This window comes from Schistocerca gregaria, chromosome 2, assembly GCF_023897955.1.
Source record: "Schistocerca gregaria isolate iqSchGreg1 chromosome 2, iqSchGreg1.2, whole genome shotgun sequence".
Lineage (NCBI taxonomy): Eukaryota > Metazoa > Arthropoda > Insecta > Orthoptera > Acrididae > Schistocerca > Schistocerca gregaria.
Window position 1 is genome coordinate 439,509,651 of NC_064921.1, and position 19,954 is coordinate 439,529,604.

A 19,954-nucleotide genomic window follows, 5' to 3' on the forward strand; every position below is an offset into this window, starting at 1 on the left:
AGAGGTCAGTGGTGGTCAGCGCAAGGGCCGCTGTTAGCTCAGCCCCCTTTCTGTGAATTGCCTACTTTTGGTGCCCGCGATCATTGAAGCACCAGTTTCACGTCGTACCGGTGACAGTAATGAATCCGGGACCCTGAGGTCCTCGCTGACGATTGTTCAGACCTCACATTCTGTCGTCTCTCTAAGTCGACCGCTTTCTTCTTGACGGTGTGCTCGGCCTTGGCTCACCCACTCCTGCCAACAACGTCGAATAGGGCCATCGTTCCTATTCAGTTGTCGGGCGAGTCGAGTACAACCCCAACCGGCATCTTTGAGCCCAACTACACGTCCTCTTCCAAATGTTGACATCTTCGTATATTGTTCAGGCGCCTGTGTGCGAGGCGTAGTTACTGTCCAACTAAGTGTACAAAATGAAATTCGCGAATACTTTATACCCTGGTGACGATATATGTGAAGTTTGGAAGATAGGAGACGAGGTACTGGCAGAATTGAAGCTGTGAGGACGGGTTGTGACTCGTGCTTGGGTAGCTCAGTTGGTAGAGCACTTGCCCGCGAAAGGCAAAGGTCCTGAGTTCGAGTCTCGGTCCGGCACACAGTTTTAATCTGCCAGGAAGTTTCATATCAACGCACACTCCGCTGCAGAGTGAAAATCTCATTCTGGATATGTCCCCTGTTTACTATCCTTGCCAGCCGCAAGGAGCAATTGTGCTGCAGCGTCACACATTCATCCATCCGCAGCCAAAGTTTACAATTTTGAATTTTCATGTATGAATAGCAAAAAATGGTTCAAATGGCTCTGAGCACTATGGGACTTAACATCTGAGGTCATCAGTCCCCTGGAACTTAGAACTACTTGAACCTAACTAACCTAAGGACATCACACACATCCGTGTCCGAGGCAGGATTCGAACCTGCTACCGTAGCAGTCGCGCGGTCCCGGACTGAAGCGCCTAGAGCTGCTCCGCCACAACGGCCAACTATGAATAGCAGTTTGTGACCAATTCTCATAACTCTTTCGCGGTGTGCCATTTTTTTTTTTTTTTTTTTTTTTTTTGTCTCGGAGTGTATTTGTCTAACTGTGCTAATCGTTTAACGTAAGATTATTCCTCCTAATCATTAGATTACGATAGTACTTTAAGTTTTTAAATTCGGTTAATAATCATACAGAAAGTGAAACTTTTGTTGCCCTTGGAAGCCGCTAGGTAGGAAACCTGCAACTGCGATAGTGCAACAAGAATCACGAACCACGTTAGCCGTCTGGTAACATAGATGGGCCTGTTTCAGGGTGGCTGTCGGCCCGCGATGTGCTGTGGTACCTCACCTTCTGCGGCTTCGCCATCAACTACATGCTGCGCATCAACATCAACATCGCCATTGTGGGCATGGCACGCAGCCGCGCGCGGCAGCAGACCGGGGGCCCGTCTGCCGCCAGCTATTGCGGGAGCGACGGCGTCAGCGCCCTCGGCGTGCCGACGGCCAATTACACTGACAGCCTCGTCACTGGGGACATTAGCTCTCCTGGTCCCCGGCTCTTCACCACCCCAAGTGTCAATAGGGCAGAGCTGCACGTTCTCAACAACACCAGTACCAGTGGCATCGACATCGACACTAAGTATACCGTCCAGTTCAATATTTCGACCCCCATCATACCTAAGAACGTGGACGACAACATATCTAGTTTCATCAGCGCTGTGGACGTAACACACAGCACCGCTGGTACAAACTTTACGAAACTCAGTCCGACGGAAGTCCCCAGTCCTAGCGCCACTCCATTCAAGGCTTCAGAGGATTATAACACTCTTGATAGCACCTATAGTGTTAGTAGCTGGCCTGTCAGTTCGCGTGCTCCAGTCACCAATGACATTGTCAATGATACAGGCACGGCGGCCACAGAATTTAGTGATCTGCCAAAAGGACACAGTGTGGGCAACGACACTACTCCCTCTCCCCCCAAAACAAGTAGCTGGTTTGACAGCCCTGGTGCCCTAGACAGCGACAGTGTTGACAAGACTACAGTTCCAAAGATTCTACCCAGTCTCCCTCAGCAACAAGTCAGTTCTACAGGTCCTACGACAGTTTCTGCGACAGCGCACCAGATGACTAGCGCTGACAATATGCAAGCAGCACAGTTGATGGTGACAGGACGGGCAAGTCCACCTCCTCCCAAAACAAGTACCTGGCATGAAAGCCCTGGTAGCCTAGGCACGGTCAGCGTTGACAAAACGTCCGTGCCAAAGACCCTAACTAGTCTCCCGCCGAAAGAAGCCAGTTCTATAGTTCCTACGACAGGGCTCCAGATGACTAAAGCCGACAATACGCAAGCACAACATCTGACAGGGACTGGATTGACAAGTTCAACATCGGTGCCGATGCTGCCTGCCGCTATGGCCCTCTCTGCGGAGGAGGTACGTACCTCAGATATCTCAGCTATCACAAAGCAGAGGTTACTTATCATCTATCGTTGAACATGTTACTATACTTCTCACTTATTACTAGATATTGTTGCTATTATTCGTGTTGCTGCTATTGTTTTTGTGTTCAGTCCGAAGAGTGGTTTGATGCAATTCTTCACGCTACTCTATCTCGTGCAAGCCTCTTCATATGGAATTACTACTGCAACCTACATTCATTTGAACCTACTTACTGTACCCGTCTCTTGCTATCCCTCTACAATTTTTATCCGCAACACTTCCTTCCAGTAATGAATTGGTGTTTCCTTGATATATTGGATACAAGGGTAGAATGTCGCATTGTCTTGGACAGTGTACTAGTTGCGACAGTTTGCTTTTGGTTTCCTATGATCTATCAGTGAAGTGCTGATGCATATATTGTACATATATTGTAAAGTGTGGGTGACGTATCAGTGTTTTTGTATTGTACATGGGTATGGAATGAAAGGAAGGGAGAGGATAAACTCTGGTACCAGAACTTAACGAGCTTAACGTACCGATCTAGCTTACGGACTTCCACCAACGGTGTCGCATGGAATTTAATCCTGGACATTCTACACAGTCTGATTGTCAGCTTCTGAGTTCCGCCAACTCTCGAATAGCACCAAGGTTGTCCCATCCGACAAGTGGCTCGCGATACACAGTATCGCCTGCATTTATTTCTCGGACATTGTGGAGGTAGTATTTGGACTAGTCTGATGATCATGTAACGCAGGTGTAGTCAACCTTTTTTATCTACCGTCCACTATTGTATCTTTGCGTTAAAAATTTTCCTAACCGTTTACCTGTTCAAAAGTAATAGTAATTTATAGAATGGGAAAGTAACTTTATAAAATATATAAAGGAGAGTTACGGCAAATTAAACTGTATAATAATAATTACGTGCCAAATACTTTGTCAAAACTTTAGCAAAAGCCAATGAAGTTGATTTAAAAACTCCTACCGCCCACCATGAAAGCTGGAACGCCCACTAGTGAGCGAGAGGGATCAGGTTGCCTGCCACTGATCTAAGGTAAAGACTCTCTCTCATCTCCTTGTTGGGAAAACAATGCTGATGAAAATTTCAATTTTCAGCAGGATCAGAACTAGCTGCCTCCAGAGCGATAGCCACCAAACAATCGCTCATTAGTGTTGTCGGATAAACAAGCTGGTCGTTTAGTGACTAAGAGCGATTAACAAATAATGACACATATAAAAATCAATTGGAGTACATCTTCAAATAAGTAGACAGTACATATTTTCTTAAAGAAATGACAGGATGATAGGCTATGGTGTGATAAATCTGGTGAATCCTCATTTTCAGTTAAACTATATTCTCTTCACTCATCGGACACCTTAGGAAGTTATCTACTTGGAGACTCTGGGAAGCCAGTATCACGTGCCTCGTTTCTTGAAACCAGTGGTTCCTAACCTTTCTGAGGTCATCACCCCTGAGCGCAATCAGATATTAACTAGAAACCACATCATCATCAACATTATCACCCAACTTAACTTTAGAATAAAAAGAATTTTCATTGAACTCTTTTATTTTTAAAATGACGAAACATAAATGATATTTAATTTTTGTGTAAACCACGAACTGTTGAGTTAATGAGGAAATTGGTACTACTGATTTCTAACAAACTTTTTTTATAGGAGAATTAAGCAATTCTAAGTCCACTGTGAGTACTACCTACGAATTTCCAGAAAAGAAAGCTAACTATTCATATTGAGGATAGATTCCTCTAGACACTTGTTTCAACCATACTTACACTCTCATGGCCCGCATCTCGTGGTCGTGCGGTAGCGTTCTCGCTTCCCGCGCCCGGGTTGCCGGGTTCGATTCCGGGCGGGGTCAGGGATTTTCTCTGCCTCGTGATGGCTGGGTGTTGTGTGTTGTCCTTAGGTTAGTTAGGTTTAAGTAGTTCTAAGTTCTAGGGGGCTGATGACCATTGATGTTAAGTCCCATAGTGCTCAGAGCCATTACACTCTCATTTAAGATCAATCAAGATAAAATAAGTGTATTATACTTACTGTTTATAAACCAACTGACTGCTGAACTTGGTACTTTTGAAGTGACAGAAACTGAAAAACGTCATACCGGCAACGGTTCAAATGGCTCTGAGCACTATGGGACTTAACATCTAAGGTTATCAGTCCCCTAGAACTTAGAACTACTTAAAACTAACTAACCTAAGGATATCACACACATCCATGCCCGAGATACCGGTAATGTTTTGTGTCTGACCATTGCACTAATGATAATAAAAATAGGCCATTCAGCAGTTGTAATGCTGCTTTATACTCGCATCTGTGTGGAGTATGTCAATGTTTGGAACTGAAAGTAAAATGTTTCCGAAATAAGGGCGCATCGCATTGACGCTAACAAGAGAATAACTTAATTATGAAAAAGATAATAAGCTTTGAAATTAATTGATGGAATTAAAGCTCTCCTGCTTCGTCGAAGAGTCTGAAGGTAATTAGTAACTGTGTTATAATATGCGATTTTTATCAAAATGGCTCTGAGCACTATGGGACTCAACATCTATGGTCATCAGTCCCCTAGAACTTAGAACTACTTTAACCTAACTAACCTAAGGACACCATACAACACCCAGTCATCACGAGGTAGAGAAAATCTCTGACCCCGCCGGGAATCGAACCCGGGAACCCGGGCGTGGGAAGCGAGAACGCTACCGGATGACCACGAGCTGCGGGCTGCTATTTTTATCAGGCACAGAGATCGCTGTTGGCAAATGGGAAAGCTTAATTAAACGGGGCTGTGGTAATGTTAAATTTCGGTGCAGCAAATGATTTACATGATAATAACAGTCATATTCGGACTTCGTGAAGAACATTAGATTGTAGGCTGGATTTGTTGAAATGAAAATGGATAATTGATAACGCGCTGACGGATCGCGATCATTGTGTCATCAAACCATCCACCTCCGTCTTAATTTAGGTGGCTGAAACATAAAACCACACTTTAAATATTATTAGTAGATGGAATTAACCACGGTATTATTAAATGAAAATACAGTTAAGCTCAATTATTCTTATTATTCACACCAAATTACAGACAAAAATGCACAGGACCTTACACATTGCCGGAGCAAGAAGAAAATTTCTCGTTATGTCATTTTTTTTTAAAAAAGCATAAGATGAACGAAAATAAAATAGATAATATATAACTTCGAAGATATATGTTGTACTTTAAGCCATTTATTCGATCGCTGACTTTTCGAGACATAGGGATTTCTTGCGTAGTGCAGCAGCCATTACATACTCGTAGTTACTGTTGTATTACGCTGTCAATAGGTTCGTTTATTGTTGCAAAATGAATAATGAAGCAGTTTCTGATCTACTGCAGAAACTACCTTTCACACGAAACTGGCATTTAAATGTATGTGATATATGTATTTGACTGTTACTGTCGTAGAGGCATGGTGCGCAGTGCAAAATGTGTGTGTAATTGATGGACTGTGTGAGGAACATGTTCATACAGTCTTTCAACACACTCTGTCATGTGTTAATAACGAAAATTTGAAAAAACCCAAATTATTGGTAACTTACATAATCAGTATTACAAGTCTTGCAGAAGAGTTTTCGTGTACAAAATGCAACTAAACTCTTTTGTTCTAACCCCTCAGAAAATTTCATTTTACGTCTCATGGTAACAATTACCCCCAGGTTGGGAGCTACTGCTCTAAACCCATCGTTACCTCTGCTGGTAGAAGGAGAAATTCCCTTCAGTTTCTGTAGACATTTGAGGAAAACAGTTCTTCCACTACTACTGCTACATAGAGAGTAGCTTCATAATAACTTTGTGAGTACAGTGTTCTGACTTTTGTGGCATTGTTCCGTGTCGAACAGACACGTAATCAGGAGAGGTCAATGTTTTTGACTTGCTCCTTATCCGAAATTCTGTGTTAGTGCTAACATTGTGAGTGGTACATTGTCATACAGACACTGAGAACCGCTAGTTCCACATTGCGGTTGCAGCAAGAGATGAAGATGGTTGTCTAATATGGCATGATACGCTTTGACATTTCCACTTATAGGCACTAGTGTTAATGGACGAAGCCTGGCGAGACGCATACTTAAACCGAGTTATTGAATTACACATAGATAAATATGAAAGTCAAGCTAGTGGTTTAATAACCAGTCTAAATAATGCCTAACGGTTGTTGGCTTAGAGGAATACTGCTCGAGAATACGCCCATTTTAGTCCGCGCCAAAGGTCAGAGGTTGTACAAGCGATACAAACCTGTAAAAACGTCGGTCATATGGTACCAATAAGATTTGGTCAAACACAGTCTAAGATGCACGAAGTTACGAAAGAGCCTGGAGTGTTAATGCCTTCATCGCCTTTGTCAGTCAGTGGGGTTTTGTCACACGACCCATTAGCGAGGCGACAGTGTGGTACGTGCTGGTTGTGGTTTCGGTGGTGGTCACTGAAACCCACATGAACCTATCATGTTTGGAGATTCGATTGTTCTTCAGACTGGAGTGTAATAGGTAACGAATTACTAATAATCGGACCATAAAATGACGCCCACTCCGCTAAACCGTATACTGGAAACAATGCTTTCCAGACATTAACGCAGCCGTCGACTATCACATTGCATAACATGATCCGCCAGTTCGTATGGGGTTTTAAATATCATCGGAGATTTTGTTTGGACAGCTGTGATAAGTCATGAATCTTCAGTTTCATTGCCCTTGCGCAATGAACTGTATCCCGCCTTTGTAGTACACTCTAAGGGTCGAAAGAAAGAAAAAAAATACGACTCACCACGAAGAATTATCTAAATGGGATGGAAAGTGGCAGATGTAGTGAAAATGTACAGACAAACAAATGATTACAATGTCAGACAAATTGGATAATTAATTCAAGAGAAAGAGCTTCACAGATTGAGAAAGTCTATAATGTTGTTGGGTTGTTTTTGAGGAAGGAGACCAGACAGCAAGGTCATCGGTCTCATCGGATTAGGGAAGGACGGGGAAGGAAGTCGGCCGTGCCCTTTCAAAGGAACTATTCCGGCATTTGCCTGGAGCGATTTAGGGAAATCACAGAAAACCTAAATCAGGATGGCCGGACGCGGGATTGGATCGTCGTCCTGCCGAATGCGAGTCCAGTGTACTAGCCACTGCGCCATCTCGTTCGGTATGTCAATAAAGTGTTGGTCCGCCGTTGGTCCCTTATGCAAGCAGTTATTCGGCTTGGCATTGATTGACAGAGATGTTGGATGTCCTCCTGAGGGACATAGTGCCAAATTCTGTCGAACTGGCGCGTTACATCGCCAAAATCCCAAGATTGTTGGATGGCCCTGTCCACCATGCTCTAAACGTTCTCAGTTGGGGAGCGACGCGGCGAAATTGCTAACCAATGCAGGATTTGGCAATCACGAAGACAAGCGGTAGAAACTGCCGCTGTGTGTGAACGGGCATTATCTTGCTGAAATGTAATCCCATGATGGCCATCTTCAGTGGTAAAATACAAGAAAATTACAGAATCCGAACTGATTTACATAAAACAATAAGTGAAACGTGGCATTCTCCAATAGCTGTGATCAATTCTAGTCAACATACCATTGGAGAGAGTTACCAAACTCGCAGCAGTACATGTCACCGCAGGACTTTACTGGCTTATAGGCAGAAGTACACTAAGATTGTTGTTTAAACAGCAGCCTCCATTTTCAACATGTAGTGTAACTGTTGTTGCTGTAGTTGTCTTCAGTCCTGAGACTGGTTTGATGCATGTCTCCATGCTACTCTATCCTGTGCAAGCTTCTTCATCTCCCAGTAGTGTAACTAACAGCCTCTATATTACAAAAATAACTAACCTATATTCATTCCAGTATAGAGATTTAATAAAAGTAGCAAGTATGTTTGGATATTACCTTTAAAGTACACAATCTTATGCGAAAGATCATACAACTGTCCTATACAAAATTGTTACATTACAGTTATGATCTTCTGCATAGGACGTGGTGTATCGCTTCATCACCAGTAAATGAACAAACACATAGTAGATCGGCTCTTCTGGATGCATTATAAAGGTGATAAGCAAATATACCTGGTGAGTTTATTAATAAAAAAGCGTTTTAATCCATTATTGGAATAAAACTGGGTTATTCATTTTTATAATATAGAGGATGTAACTTATGCTACATGACGCAAACTGAAGGTGTTGTGCTCGTTGTAAACAATCACCTCTCTTTCCTTCTGCCTGTACACCAGCATAGTCATATGGTGGCATGAACTACTGCGAGTTTGTCCAATGGTAACTTAATCAAATGGTATGTCGATTAAAACTAATCATTGCTATTGCATAACACGGTGTTTTACTTATTCCTTTAAGGAAATCAGTTCTGATTCTGTAATTTCCTTGTATTGTAATTCTGATGGCGGCTATTTATAGCAGAAATTTAGATATACGGCTATTTATAGCAGAAATCTAGACATCTAGATAAAAGCCAGTGGAATTGGGGCTGATTGCTGCGTTCCTGCTTTTCCTCAGTTTATCTACAGTCGCTATGCACATCCGTTTCTTGTGAAATCAAGTTTGGAACTAGTTATTACATTTTTGCGATCCAAGCATTAGTAATATTAGTGACATAAGCAAAAGCTATTTCGTGAATAAATACTTTCGAACATGCGTATAACTGCTGCTAACTCCTTAGAAATAAAGAGAATATAAATACATAAGTTACGACTCAGAGGCATACATTTCTGTTTTCCTTTGTTCTTATTATGATCGGCAATTTTCTTGACACGTGAAAATTTTATATGGAGTTTAATGATTCGCACATTGATACACTTTACTCGACTTTCTAGTACACGAATATATTTGTAAATGTAATTACTTTTGCGAATGAGTTGAAGATTTTTGCCGTTTGTGGCTCAGACATAGCAGCAATTCTGGAACTGGTTTCCTCTGCGTTGGGAAACAGTTTTATTGCTTTTGTTTTATTATCACGTATGTGTGGTTTTCCCTCAAGCTAAAGTTGTAGTGGCTTATTTGGTACATTAAATAATGTGACTGTTACATTCCCCAAGAGCTTCCAATTTTCCAGTTTTTCCTACTGTAAAAATTATATTAAAAATCAGTATAAAGAACAACACTCGCACTTGTCCGGTATCGTATTCAGAAGCCCCCCCCCCCCCAAAAAAAAGAAGAAAAAAAAGTTCAAATGTGTGTGAAATCTTATGGGACTTAACTGCTAAGGTCATCAGTCCCTAAGCTTACACACTACTTAACCTAAATTATCCTAATGACAATCACACACACGCAAGCCCGACGAAGGACTCGAACCTCCGCCGGGACCAGCCGCACAGGCCTGACGGCAGCGGCTAAGACCGCTCGGCTAATCCCGCGCGGCTCAGACGTTCAAAATGGTTCAAATGGCTCTGAGCACTATGGGACTTAACATCGGAAGTCATCAGTCCCCTAGAACTTAGAACAACACACACATCCATGCCCGAGGCAGGATTCGAACCTGCGACCGTAGCAGTCGCGCAGTTTCAGACTGAAGACTCTAGAACCGCTCGGTCACACTGGCCGGCATATTCAGAAGTGTAGCCTGCTGGCCGCTTAGCACGTTGTTATCGCTAGGGGTAACAAGAAACTGATGGAGTGTCGCGACTGTTATGTTAGACTGTGCGTATATCCAATATTGTTATAATTTGCTATAATTTGAAAATCTTGTCTTCGTATTAATAGGTGACTTTTTCGCTTTAAAATAGTAATGGCTTTCCTTCCCTCAGTCAAACATTTACTGATTGACGTGATGGCCTTAAGACGTAATATGCGATATTCACAGATATTTTCTAACTTGTATTTCACGTATATCTGAGTATTCAGACATTTCTCTGTTTTAATTAATCACCTCTCATGTAGTTACTTACTTCAGCGCTATGTTAATAAATGTTCAGTACGCTATCTACTTTCATGGAAATAGTATTTTGTTGTTGTGGTCTTCAGTCCACAGACTAGTTTGATGCAGCTCTCCATGCTACTCCCTCCTGTGCAAGATTCTTCATCTCCCAGTACCTACAGCAACCTACATCCTTCTGAATCTGCTTAGTGTATTCATTTCTTGGTCTCCCTCTACGATTTTTTACCCTCCACTCTGCCCTCCAATACGAAATTAGTGATCCCTTGATGCCTCAGTATATGCCTACCAACCGATCCCTTCTTCTAGTCAAGTTGTGTCACAAATTTCTCTTCTCTCCAGTTCTATTCAATACCTCCTCATTAGTTATGTGATCTACCCATCTAATCTTCAGCATTCTTCTGTAGCACCACATTTCGAAAGCTTCTATTCTCTTCTTGTCTAAACTACTTATCGTTCACGTTTCACTTCTATACATGTCTACACTCCATACGAATACTTTCAGAAACGACTTCCTGACACTTAAATCTAATACTGGATGCTAACAAATTTCTCTTTTTCAGAAATGCCTTCCTTGCCATTGGCAGTCTACATTTTATATCCTCTCTACTTTGACCATCATCAGTTATTTTGTTCCCCAAATAGCAAAATTCATTTACTACTTTAAGCGTCTCATTTCCTAATCTAATTCCTGCAGTATCACCCGATTTAATACGACTACATTCCATTATTCTCGTTTTTCTTTTTTTTATGTTCATATTATATCCTCCGTTCGACAATTTTTTTCTTCACAAATGACTTCCCGTTCATTTATTGTCCATAGATTACAATATACACCACGTATAGCAATACCTCAAATTAATTCATCACATGTATGTGAATTCAGTTATGGTCATGAAAGAGAACTGACGCAAGCATCCGCTACGGTCGTAGGTTCGAATTCTGCCTCGGTCATGGATGTGTGTGATGTCCTTAGGTTAGTTACGTTTAAGTAGTTCTTAGTTCTAGGGGACTGATGACCTTAGAAGTTAAGTCCCATAGTGCTCAGAGCCATTTGAACCATTTGACGCAAGCATCAACAGGAAACCGATACAAATATATACGATGCTAAACTTCTTCATTTATTTATGTTTTATCAGAATAAGCAACCATCTCTAGACGCATTTAGAAGCATCTTCTTGCGATACATAGCTGTCCAATCTGCTGCAAGTTCGCCTGGTATCTAAAAGTCTCGACTAACAGCGTCAGAAAAATCCTCCACCGATGTCTAGGCTCCGTGTGGTACACGAAACAAACACGAAAGACAAACACATTTCGTACCGTCTCCAAAATATAATTAATATTGTAAACTGTTTATTATTTATTGGACATAACAGTATGAAGTGCTGTACCCTGTAATGTGGGAGCGGCGAAGTTCGTAGTGAACCAGCTTGAACCAGTTGAATAACTACACTTTCTCGAACATGTGACCACGACTTTCTCCAACATGCGACCACGAAGCTAAAATTAGAGAAAGTTCAAATAAATAAGAGTGAACGAATTGCTCTTATTATGCATAGCAGTTATCAGACTTTAAAGGAAAAAAATAGACAATTTGGCTAACGCTCACAATGGCGCCAAGGAGATGCTATATTAAAAAAATCTCAACATAATTTAGTGGGTCTAAGAAGATGGAGAATGAATGCAAGTGCACATTTTTCTTGCATGTCTGATAATAGCTGAGTATAACCAGAGCTGTCCACTTACTGCCGTTCACCACAAACTGCTGGCTGTTGAGACACACTACGGTCGAAGCCAGTAGCATTCGTCACTTGACTGCTTATTAAGCTGTGAGCCTGATTAACTTTGCGTTTTTCATATGTTTTTAAATTACGTTTACTGGCACTCTGAATTTTAGCAGGGGCTACCCAAATAGAACTCAAAGCCCTGTTCAGTTTTTCAAGCATTTCTTCGTCAGATCAAGAATTTATTACAGCGTTCCACTTCACGGTTTCAATTCGGCTTTTTCCCGACCGAACCAATCTTGCTGAACCATTTCAAACTGATATGCCAGCGTTTCATTATTTCGACTAAATTCTTACGAATGTGATGATACTTCTGTCCAAATGCATTATAACATGATTTTTGTAGAAATTCAGATTTTATCAGCAAAGTGGCTCTATGATGAAGACGAATTGCAAGTGCCTTACTGAACCTTACGAACACCTCGAGAAGAAGTCTACAACATTTTGCAGCCCCTTTCTGGAATTATAGGTCAGAAAATTACAATTTGAAGTATCCAGATTACCTAAAGCACATTTTGAGAAGTCTTCTTCACTTGCTGAATCGATCATAGTTTCAAAAGCAACAATAAGGAAACACTCCGGTAAAAATAAAATTTTGACTGTCGCTTACTTTCCTGTTTTGTAAGGCAGTTCGCGAAAGATAAAAATTGCAGAATAATCCTCATGTTCCATTTTTCATTCAAGACGTACAGAATTTGTGCATGTATTTACTGCTGTTTTCCAACAAATAGTGTCATCCTAGAATATGATGTAGCAGAGTAGTGATTTGCATGCGGAACTTTACCGGATAAATGTCGAGGATCAGGAAGAAATACAATCGCGTAAATGTCATATTTTCAAACGGTGGTTACCGCAAATTGGGATCAGATGCTCTTTTGACATGCAAGGGATTTTCTGTGGCACGTATATTTTCACTGAAAGCTCCATACATCTCACACACTATCCATCCAAAAGTGATAAAATTTTCAGCTGTTGTAAACAAGCTACTAAATAACAAGGACAGAAAAGGAGGGCTTATAAACTACTTATAAATATGGGAAGGGACGAAGGAACTTAAATGTGGGAGAATTTTTGTAACTACAAAATTTATTGACGACTTTGAATGCTATTGGAGCAAAAATACCGAATAAAGTGACATAAAACGAACAGAATGTGCGCAACGCAAACTTTCACGTTGTTGTTTGACATTGTCAAATCGAGAGACAGGAGATCTGTTACGTTAAAATGTGAGGATGAAAGTCCTAGGTTAAGATCGCTGAAACTCCTATATCGATTACTAGTTTCAGCTCATTAACGAGCCATCTTCAGATCTAAATTATGTCGTCATGTTTACATAATGTATATTATCTAACCATGACGACCAATTTTAGGTCTGAAGATGACTCGCCAATGAACTGGGACTAGTAATAAATAAAAGAGTTTTAGCGATCTTGGACTACGATTTTTATCCACACACTGAAAACTGTTCAACTGTCTTGGCAAGTTTTGCAGCTTTGCCGCAAGTATTTACTGAAATATGTTACTTCAGACCTGGTCAACATTTCTGAAATGGCGCCGCGATGTTTTTTCTCCCTTCACTTAACGGGATGTTAGTAATAAATTATTGAAATTTGTATGATGACAGTTTAGCAGACCTGCACGCAGAATATGAACGGAATCTGAGGTGGCCGGGAGCGGACTTCTTTGACCACTTTACACGTAATCTCCCAAAACCGAGTTCAGAGCCTCAACTGCTGTGCCGCTCAATAAGGCTCCAGCGAGCAGCAGCGGGACAAAAGAGACAGCATAACTCAAATTGGAAACATTGGACGATATGTTGAAAGAGAAGAGTAACTGAGTATGGAAAAAGAAAGAGAGGACAAGAAAGAAGAGCACGTGCTTGGACGAGAGTAGAGGATACTTGTGTTAAACTGAAGAAAATTAACTATGATGTGAACGTAAGACGCTTCGAAAAATCTTACAAGGTGTGCATGGGTCTTAGTAAACTGCCGTGTAGTTCAGTTCAGAGCGGAGAAGCAGTTTATGGAAGATTTTCTTTTATTTATTAAATGCAGTTCCACAGCCGTACTCAGAAATGTAACAAGCATTTTGTTATGAGGAAAAGTGGCACGTTATCGTGTGAGCGTTAAGTATGTCTTGTGTTGTCGGCGTATAAGCAGTCTCTTGTAACACTGTTGTTACGTAGGCTCCGGCGGCAGCTATCCGCGACCTTCCTACACGTTACGTAAATAGCAGGCAGGCTGAACTCCTGAACTTCCATGAAGTCTTAATTACTTCGCTACGCAAGCAAGTATGGAATACAGGCTTCCGAAATCCATAGGCCTACGATCACATCCTTACCCTCACCCTGATTTGTATAGCTTCTGTGAAATATTACTTCAAATTTTCCTTATAAATCGCTACGGTATCGTCACAGTTGTCTGCGGAAAGCCATTATTGGTCCTTCCAGCGACCGATATTTGATCCAAGGGGCGATCTTTGCCTCAAACGATTTGACTGTCGGTGGATCTATAAACTAAACAGCAGTAGCTTCATCTCAGCAAACTAGTCCGTTCAATCCGAAAACTACTGCTTCATGGAATAGCGTACCGACGAATGTACAGTAATAGTGACGAAACGAAAACAGACACTAAAGATCTATAGAAGACAAATTTCGTTAACTTGAATCGGGGCCGGACGAAGTGGCTGTGCGGTTCTAGGCGCTGCAGTCTGGAACCGCGAGACCGCTACGGTCGCACGTTCGAATCCTGCCTCGGGCATGGAGGTGTGTGATGTCCTTAGGTTAGTTAGGTTTAACTAGTTCTAAGTTCTAGGGGACTAATGACCTCAGAAGTTGAGTCCCATAGTGCTCAGAGCCATTTGAACCATTTGAATCGGGTTCAGACGAAAACTAGGAGTCTGTTCATGCAGAGAAAGCGGAGGTAGGGCTCAAATTCTGTGGTTCCTTAAGTAACTACATGCTTTGGGCAATCATGGTTCAAATGGCTCTGAGCACTGTGGGACTTAACAGCTGAGGTCATCAGTCCCCTAGACTTAGAACTACTTAAACCTAACTAACCTAAGGACATCACATACATCCATGCCCGAGGCAGGATTCGAACCTGCGACCGTAGCGGTCGCGCGGTTCCAGATTGAAGCTCCTAGAACTTCTCGGCCACCACGTCCGGTGGCAAACATATGGCATAGTATGAAAATCCTGTGCCGAGCGTTCGATGGCAGCCACACTATCCCTGCTCTATCTACAAACACTCCGAAATACCTGCTGGGACGTTCAGTTCCCGCTTGCGCCGACCTGCCCATAGAATGGCCTTCCGCGGTAGGAGAACGTCCAGGAACTGCTGCGGGGTTAAGAGTTAGGCCCCCGATCTGGAAAATACACTTACTGTACTCCTTGTCAACACAACTGCCTGTACAATGACGCAAAAACCTTTGCAGAGTTTTCAACAAACTATGAGAAACCAGAACTGACATGCCGGACTCTAAGGTATCACGAGTCGTTCGCTCAGTTACAGATTCATAACGGTGCCAAGCTGAGTCCTACAGGTTATAGAAAAGATAAAAAACCGTAGATTGAAGTGGTGGTATAAAAAGCACAACCTTGGTCTCTGGACGGTTTTCGCTTTACGAAAGGCTACATCACAAACCTTACCTTATATTTGATTATCGATATCCAATTTCTGGTCAGTGCAAATGGTTGTATTGAGAACGTGTTCACCGAATAACGTATATGATAAGGTATATTACTACACCCATCTCTATTAGACAAAAAACTGCGGATGCACCAGATTACAATAGATTTTTCAAAAAGCTGCTACACTCTGTGTCAAATTATGGTTTATAAAAAATGCAATATAATTAAGCGTAATAAGTGAACGATCGGAGTTCTCTCGAAGGATTCGATTATGTCCCTAATGCTTGTTAACATATTCACGATGGATTTAACACGACGCCTTAAATCTAAACGCAAAGCTTCTACAATACGGCTACTATTCGTTTACACCACTTACTTGGAGATAAATAAAGTAAGCACTTCAGATAGAAACTCTACAGTACTTACATTTACCAGGCTCCTATTATTCACAGCGGAACCAAATGACCAAGTCTAGGTCGCCATCATACCTGTTGGTCTCTTCACTGACGTATAGCGACGGTGGAATTTACACATTAAAAAGGCTACTGAAAAACACGAAAAAACTATGTTGCTAATAAAGCTAATGGAACTCATGTGTGGAGCAAGGCAGATGGCTGGACTTAACGTTATTCAGCGCTTTAGTGAGCCCCGATATTGACTGTGTAATGCTTGTGCTTTGGTCGGCTTCCGATTCAGTATTTCGGTGCCTTAACTAGTGCCGATACAAAACAGTGAACAGAAGTCCCTAACAACAGTGGTAGAGTTCACATTACCTGAAGTAGCTCTGCCCAGATGTCCGCTATCCGCGCACTATCCTTCAACTGGAGGTCATTCTTACGGACGGAGACACTCGCAGTATCCTCGCAAATTATCTCTCCAAATGGAGAAAACCATTTAAACAAGGACTGCCGCTGTTGTTCAAGTAACAGCATTTCAATGCAAGGACGGTGAAGTGTTAAAAAAATCCTACTACTCATAAATACGTTTTCACAGCCTGCGTCTGTTGCAGTTTGTTCAGGCATATTAAATTTTAATACTCACTAATTGTCACCCCTAGAGGAAGCTATGTTTCGTTATAGGGTGACAATTTAGACTGCTAGATCACCAGCATTGCTCTCAGGGAAGCAAAAATGTCAAAAATGTTCGAAACTCAAATCTGTGACACTTCAAATTTTTGCGGATTATCTAATAAAAAACATACATTTTATTACTGACGTTGCATATTTCCAGTTACTTCGCTCTTACGTTGTGCATTTCCATACAGAACTCGGCGTTAGAATTTTACACCTTGTCCACTATCTAGGACGTTAATCAAATGTGCCACAATTATTGTTCTTCTCTTGGCTCAGAGAGATTCTTACCCAAGTTGTACGCCAGTGAAAATATTTTTACGTTTATTTACATGTATGTGTTGCGTAGAGTATTAAATTTCTTTATACTGGTTTAATTCGATTCATAATGCGTACCTTAATTACAAATTAATTCGTGTCATTGCCTGTCCAAAGGATATTAATAAGATACAACGTAATCAATGTCTTGTAAGAAGGAGAAAGAGGTGCGAGAGACAAGGAAGGCAGGAGGAAGCAACCGAAGAGGACTAACGTTTGCGTGAAAATTTTGACGTCATCTGACGCAGCCTTATCTCCTCCGTTAAAGTGACCGACAAGGCAAGTTGTATTTGCTTCCACTGTTTCTGAAAACTTACAGTTACTACAGTGTATACACAGTCTATCGGCAGTTAACAGAATGGTCGTCGGCGGTGTGCTAAGTATGTCGACAGAGTAACTGGCGGAGAACCTGTGGGAACCATGTACACAGCAAACACGTCGACACTCTAACAGATTAAGCAAGCGTTTAGTTGAACAACCCTGCGTCAATCTCGGAAGAGAACGTCCAGCATTCGTCATCAAATATGTGCGTGAGGAGTCTTAGAGATGCCGGTTCTCTGAAAAGCAGGTATCTGTATGCGCAAGTAATGAGGGTATTTATTATATACAAAACGAGTGGAATTCAAATGTGGCAATCAGAACGGACAAGCAGCTTATACTGCAAAAGTGCTCACAAAAGCAGTTCTGGACGATGCGAGCTGTGTGAACAGCGGCCATGTCGTCTTGGAACTCAGCATCGCTCACCATTGAGGAACAGTGTACCACGTGATGGGCCTTATCCTCCGAAATGGTCACAAAATCCTTTGCAGTAATGCGAGCTTGAAGAGTAGCTATGGGGCCCATAGACTATCACTATAGGACTGCCCAGATTATCACCGAACCACCTCCGTGTTACACTCTTGGGACGGAAACTCCCTCAGAATTTTGAAACGGTGTGAAACTAGACTTATCCGACCAAATGACTTCATTCCAGTGCTGCACAGTCCAGCTTGTATGAGTTCTTCACCAAGTTTTACTGTTACGGATATTTGAATCACTGACGAGTGGCTCTTGAATTCCAGCCCGCCCTGCATCTCATAGCTTCTGGAGCTCCCTTCGTGTTGTTTTGGTACTGGAAAGGTTCGCGAGTGCGATATTCAATTCTGCAGTGACTTTTGCAGCTGTCGTCCCCTTACTTTTCGTCACAATCCTCATCAACGATCGTCAGTCACGATCACTCGACACACTTTTCGTCCTCGTTGTGACTTAGAGGATCATAATTTTCCGTTTTCCTTGTATGTGGTGCAAATCTTCTGCATGGTGCCAAACAATTCGGCTTCCTCGGGTCACTGAAGCACCCACGATGCAAACACCAACAATTTGCATACGTCAGAATTCATTTAGCTCCGACGCAATGCACCGGCAACTACACAGACACTGCTCTGGCCACGATTAGCACTTGCAACGTAGTGAGGATATCGCACAGGTGACTTTTGTGGTCAAATACGACAGCGAAACCTGCAGACATGGCTATCATCTCAATTTTTGTCCAAGGATGCATTTCTCGTGGTGTTTCCGTATTTTTCTCCAATTCCTCTATCTCACCGCCACGCCAGAGCTCTAGCTCCACTGTCTGTAACAAAATTTTGGCACATTCTTGGTGAGAAAATAGTTGCCTTTCAAAAGCACTGTCATAAACATTTAAGGAATTACCATGTTCTGTGAAACTGTCCAACGAGGACCAGTATCTCTTTGAGAAGAGTGTGTTAATCTAACATTTTTAATAACAAAGATTCATTTCCGCTAAGTTGCTGTCGTCTGAAATTTGTCATGCTTCTAGACTCGACTTAATATTTAATCAAATTGTTAACATGTTGATGGCAGCGAAGTAGGTGTTGGACTGCAAATACAAGGGATGTCTAAAATCTCATTTGACATAACATTCACCACAGGAGATGCGTCATACCCCTTAAGAAAAGGTAGTAGTGACGCATTTCGAAATGCCCTTCATCCTGTAGGCCTATCTGTCAGTAGCCAAGCGAGCCGGTTCCAATAGACCATGTGTGGTACAGTGATGAAGTTTTCAATGGATCACCGTTTTCAATAAGGGGGACATACGCGTGACCTCCTCGAGAGGATACAGAGCGAAATTCAATGTTGCAATTTTTATCTCCTTCGTCTTTGGATACAGCGCATACTATGAAGACTCGTTGGATATGTCCAGTGTGAAGTTTTATAGTAGTTCCCTACCTTCCACTTCATGTGATGCATAGCATTGGGTACTTCACTTGGTTATTTTCCCTGAGAGCTTCGCACTGCACAAGTTGCTCCGTGGAGTGGCCGCGTGGTTTGAGGCGCCATGTGAATTCTTAAGGGTCCAAACTGCTGGGGTCATCGGTCCCTAGACTTACACACTCCTTAAACTAACTTACGCTAGGGACAACACACACACACACACACACACACACACACACACACGTCGCTCATTTAAGTTACCGTTGACTGTTAACTAGTTCCGTCGTAACCGTGCTCACTGCTATGCAGTTTCTTCTCGATGCTTTTCCATGCGGTATACAGTCGTGTAATGACAAAATGATTCCCCATCTCAGTATTTAAACTGGCTACTAAATAACAGACAAATGCCGTGAGTAACCATATTCACATCGTACTTTTTTACATACATCCGTCTTCTGTTTCTGATGATATGTCTTTTCTGTAATAGCATAAAGTTCTTTTCTTCAAGAGAGTTGAGCCCAGGAACAATAGTAGGCTGATAGATAGACCGAGAAAACTTGTTTGTTAAGTGATAATGTGCGCCACAGTGACGTAAGTTTTCAGTGCAGTG

General features: G+C 42.0%; 1 protein-coding gene across 2 annotated transcripts in view; it reads left to right on the forward strand.

Moving 5' to 3' along the window:
• Positions 1 to 19,954, forward strand: part of LOC126325327 (uncharacterized) — a 129,434-nt gene that overhangs the window by 34,610 nt on the left and 74,870 nt on the right. For both annotated transcript variants that reach the window (XM_049995166.1, XM_049995165.1), the window contains exon 2: positions 1,285 to 2,405. In XM_049995166.1, coding sequence (XP_049851123.1) covers positions 1,285 to 2,405 — 1,121 coding nt within the window. The remainder of the gene's footprint in view (positions 1 to 1,284; positions 2,406 to 19,954) is intronic.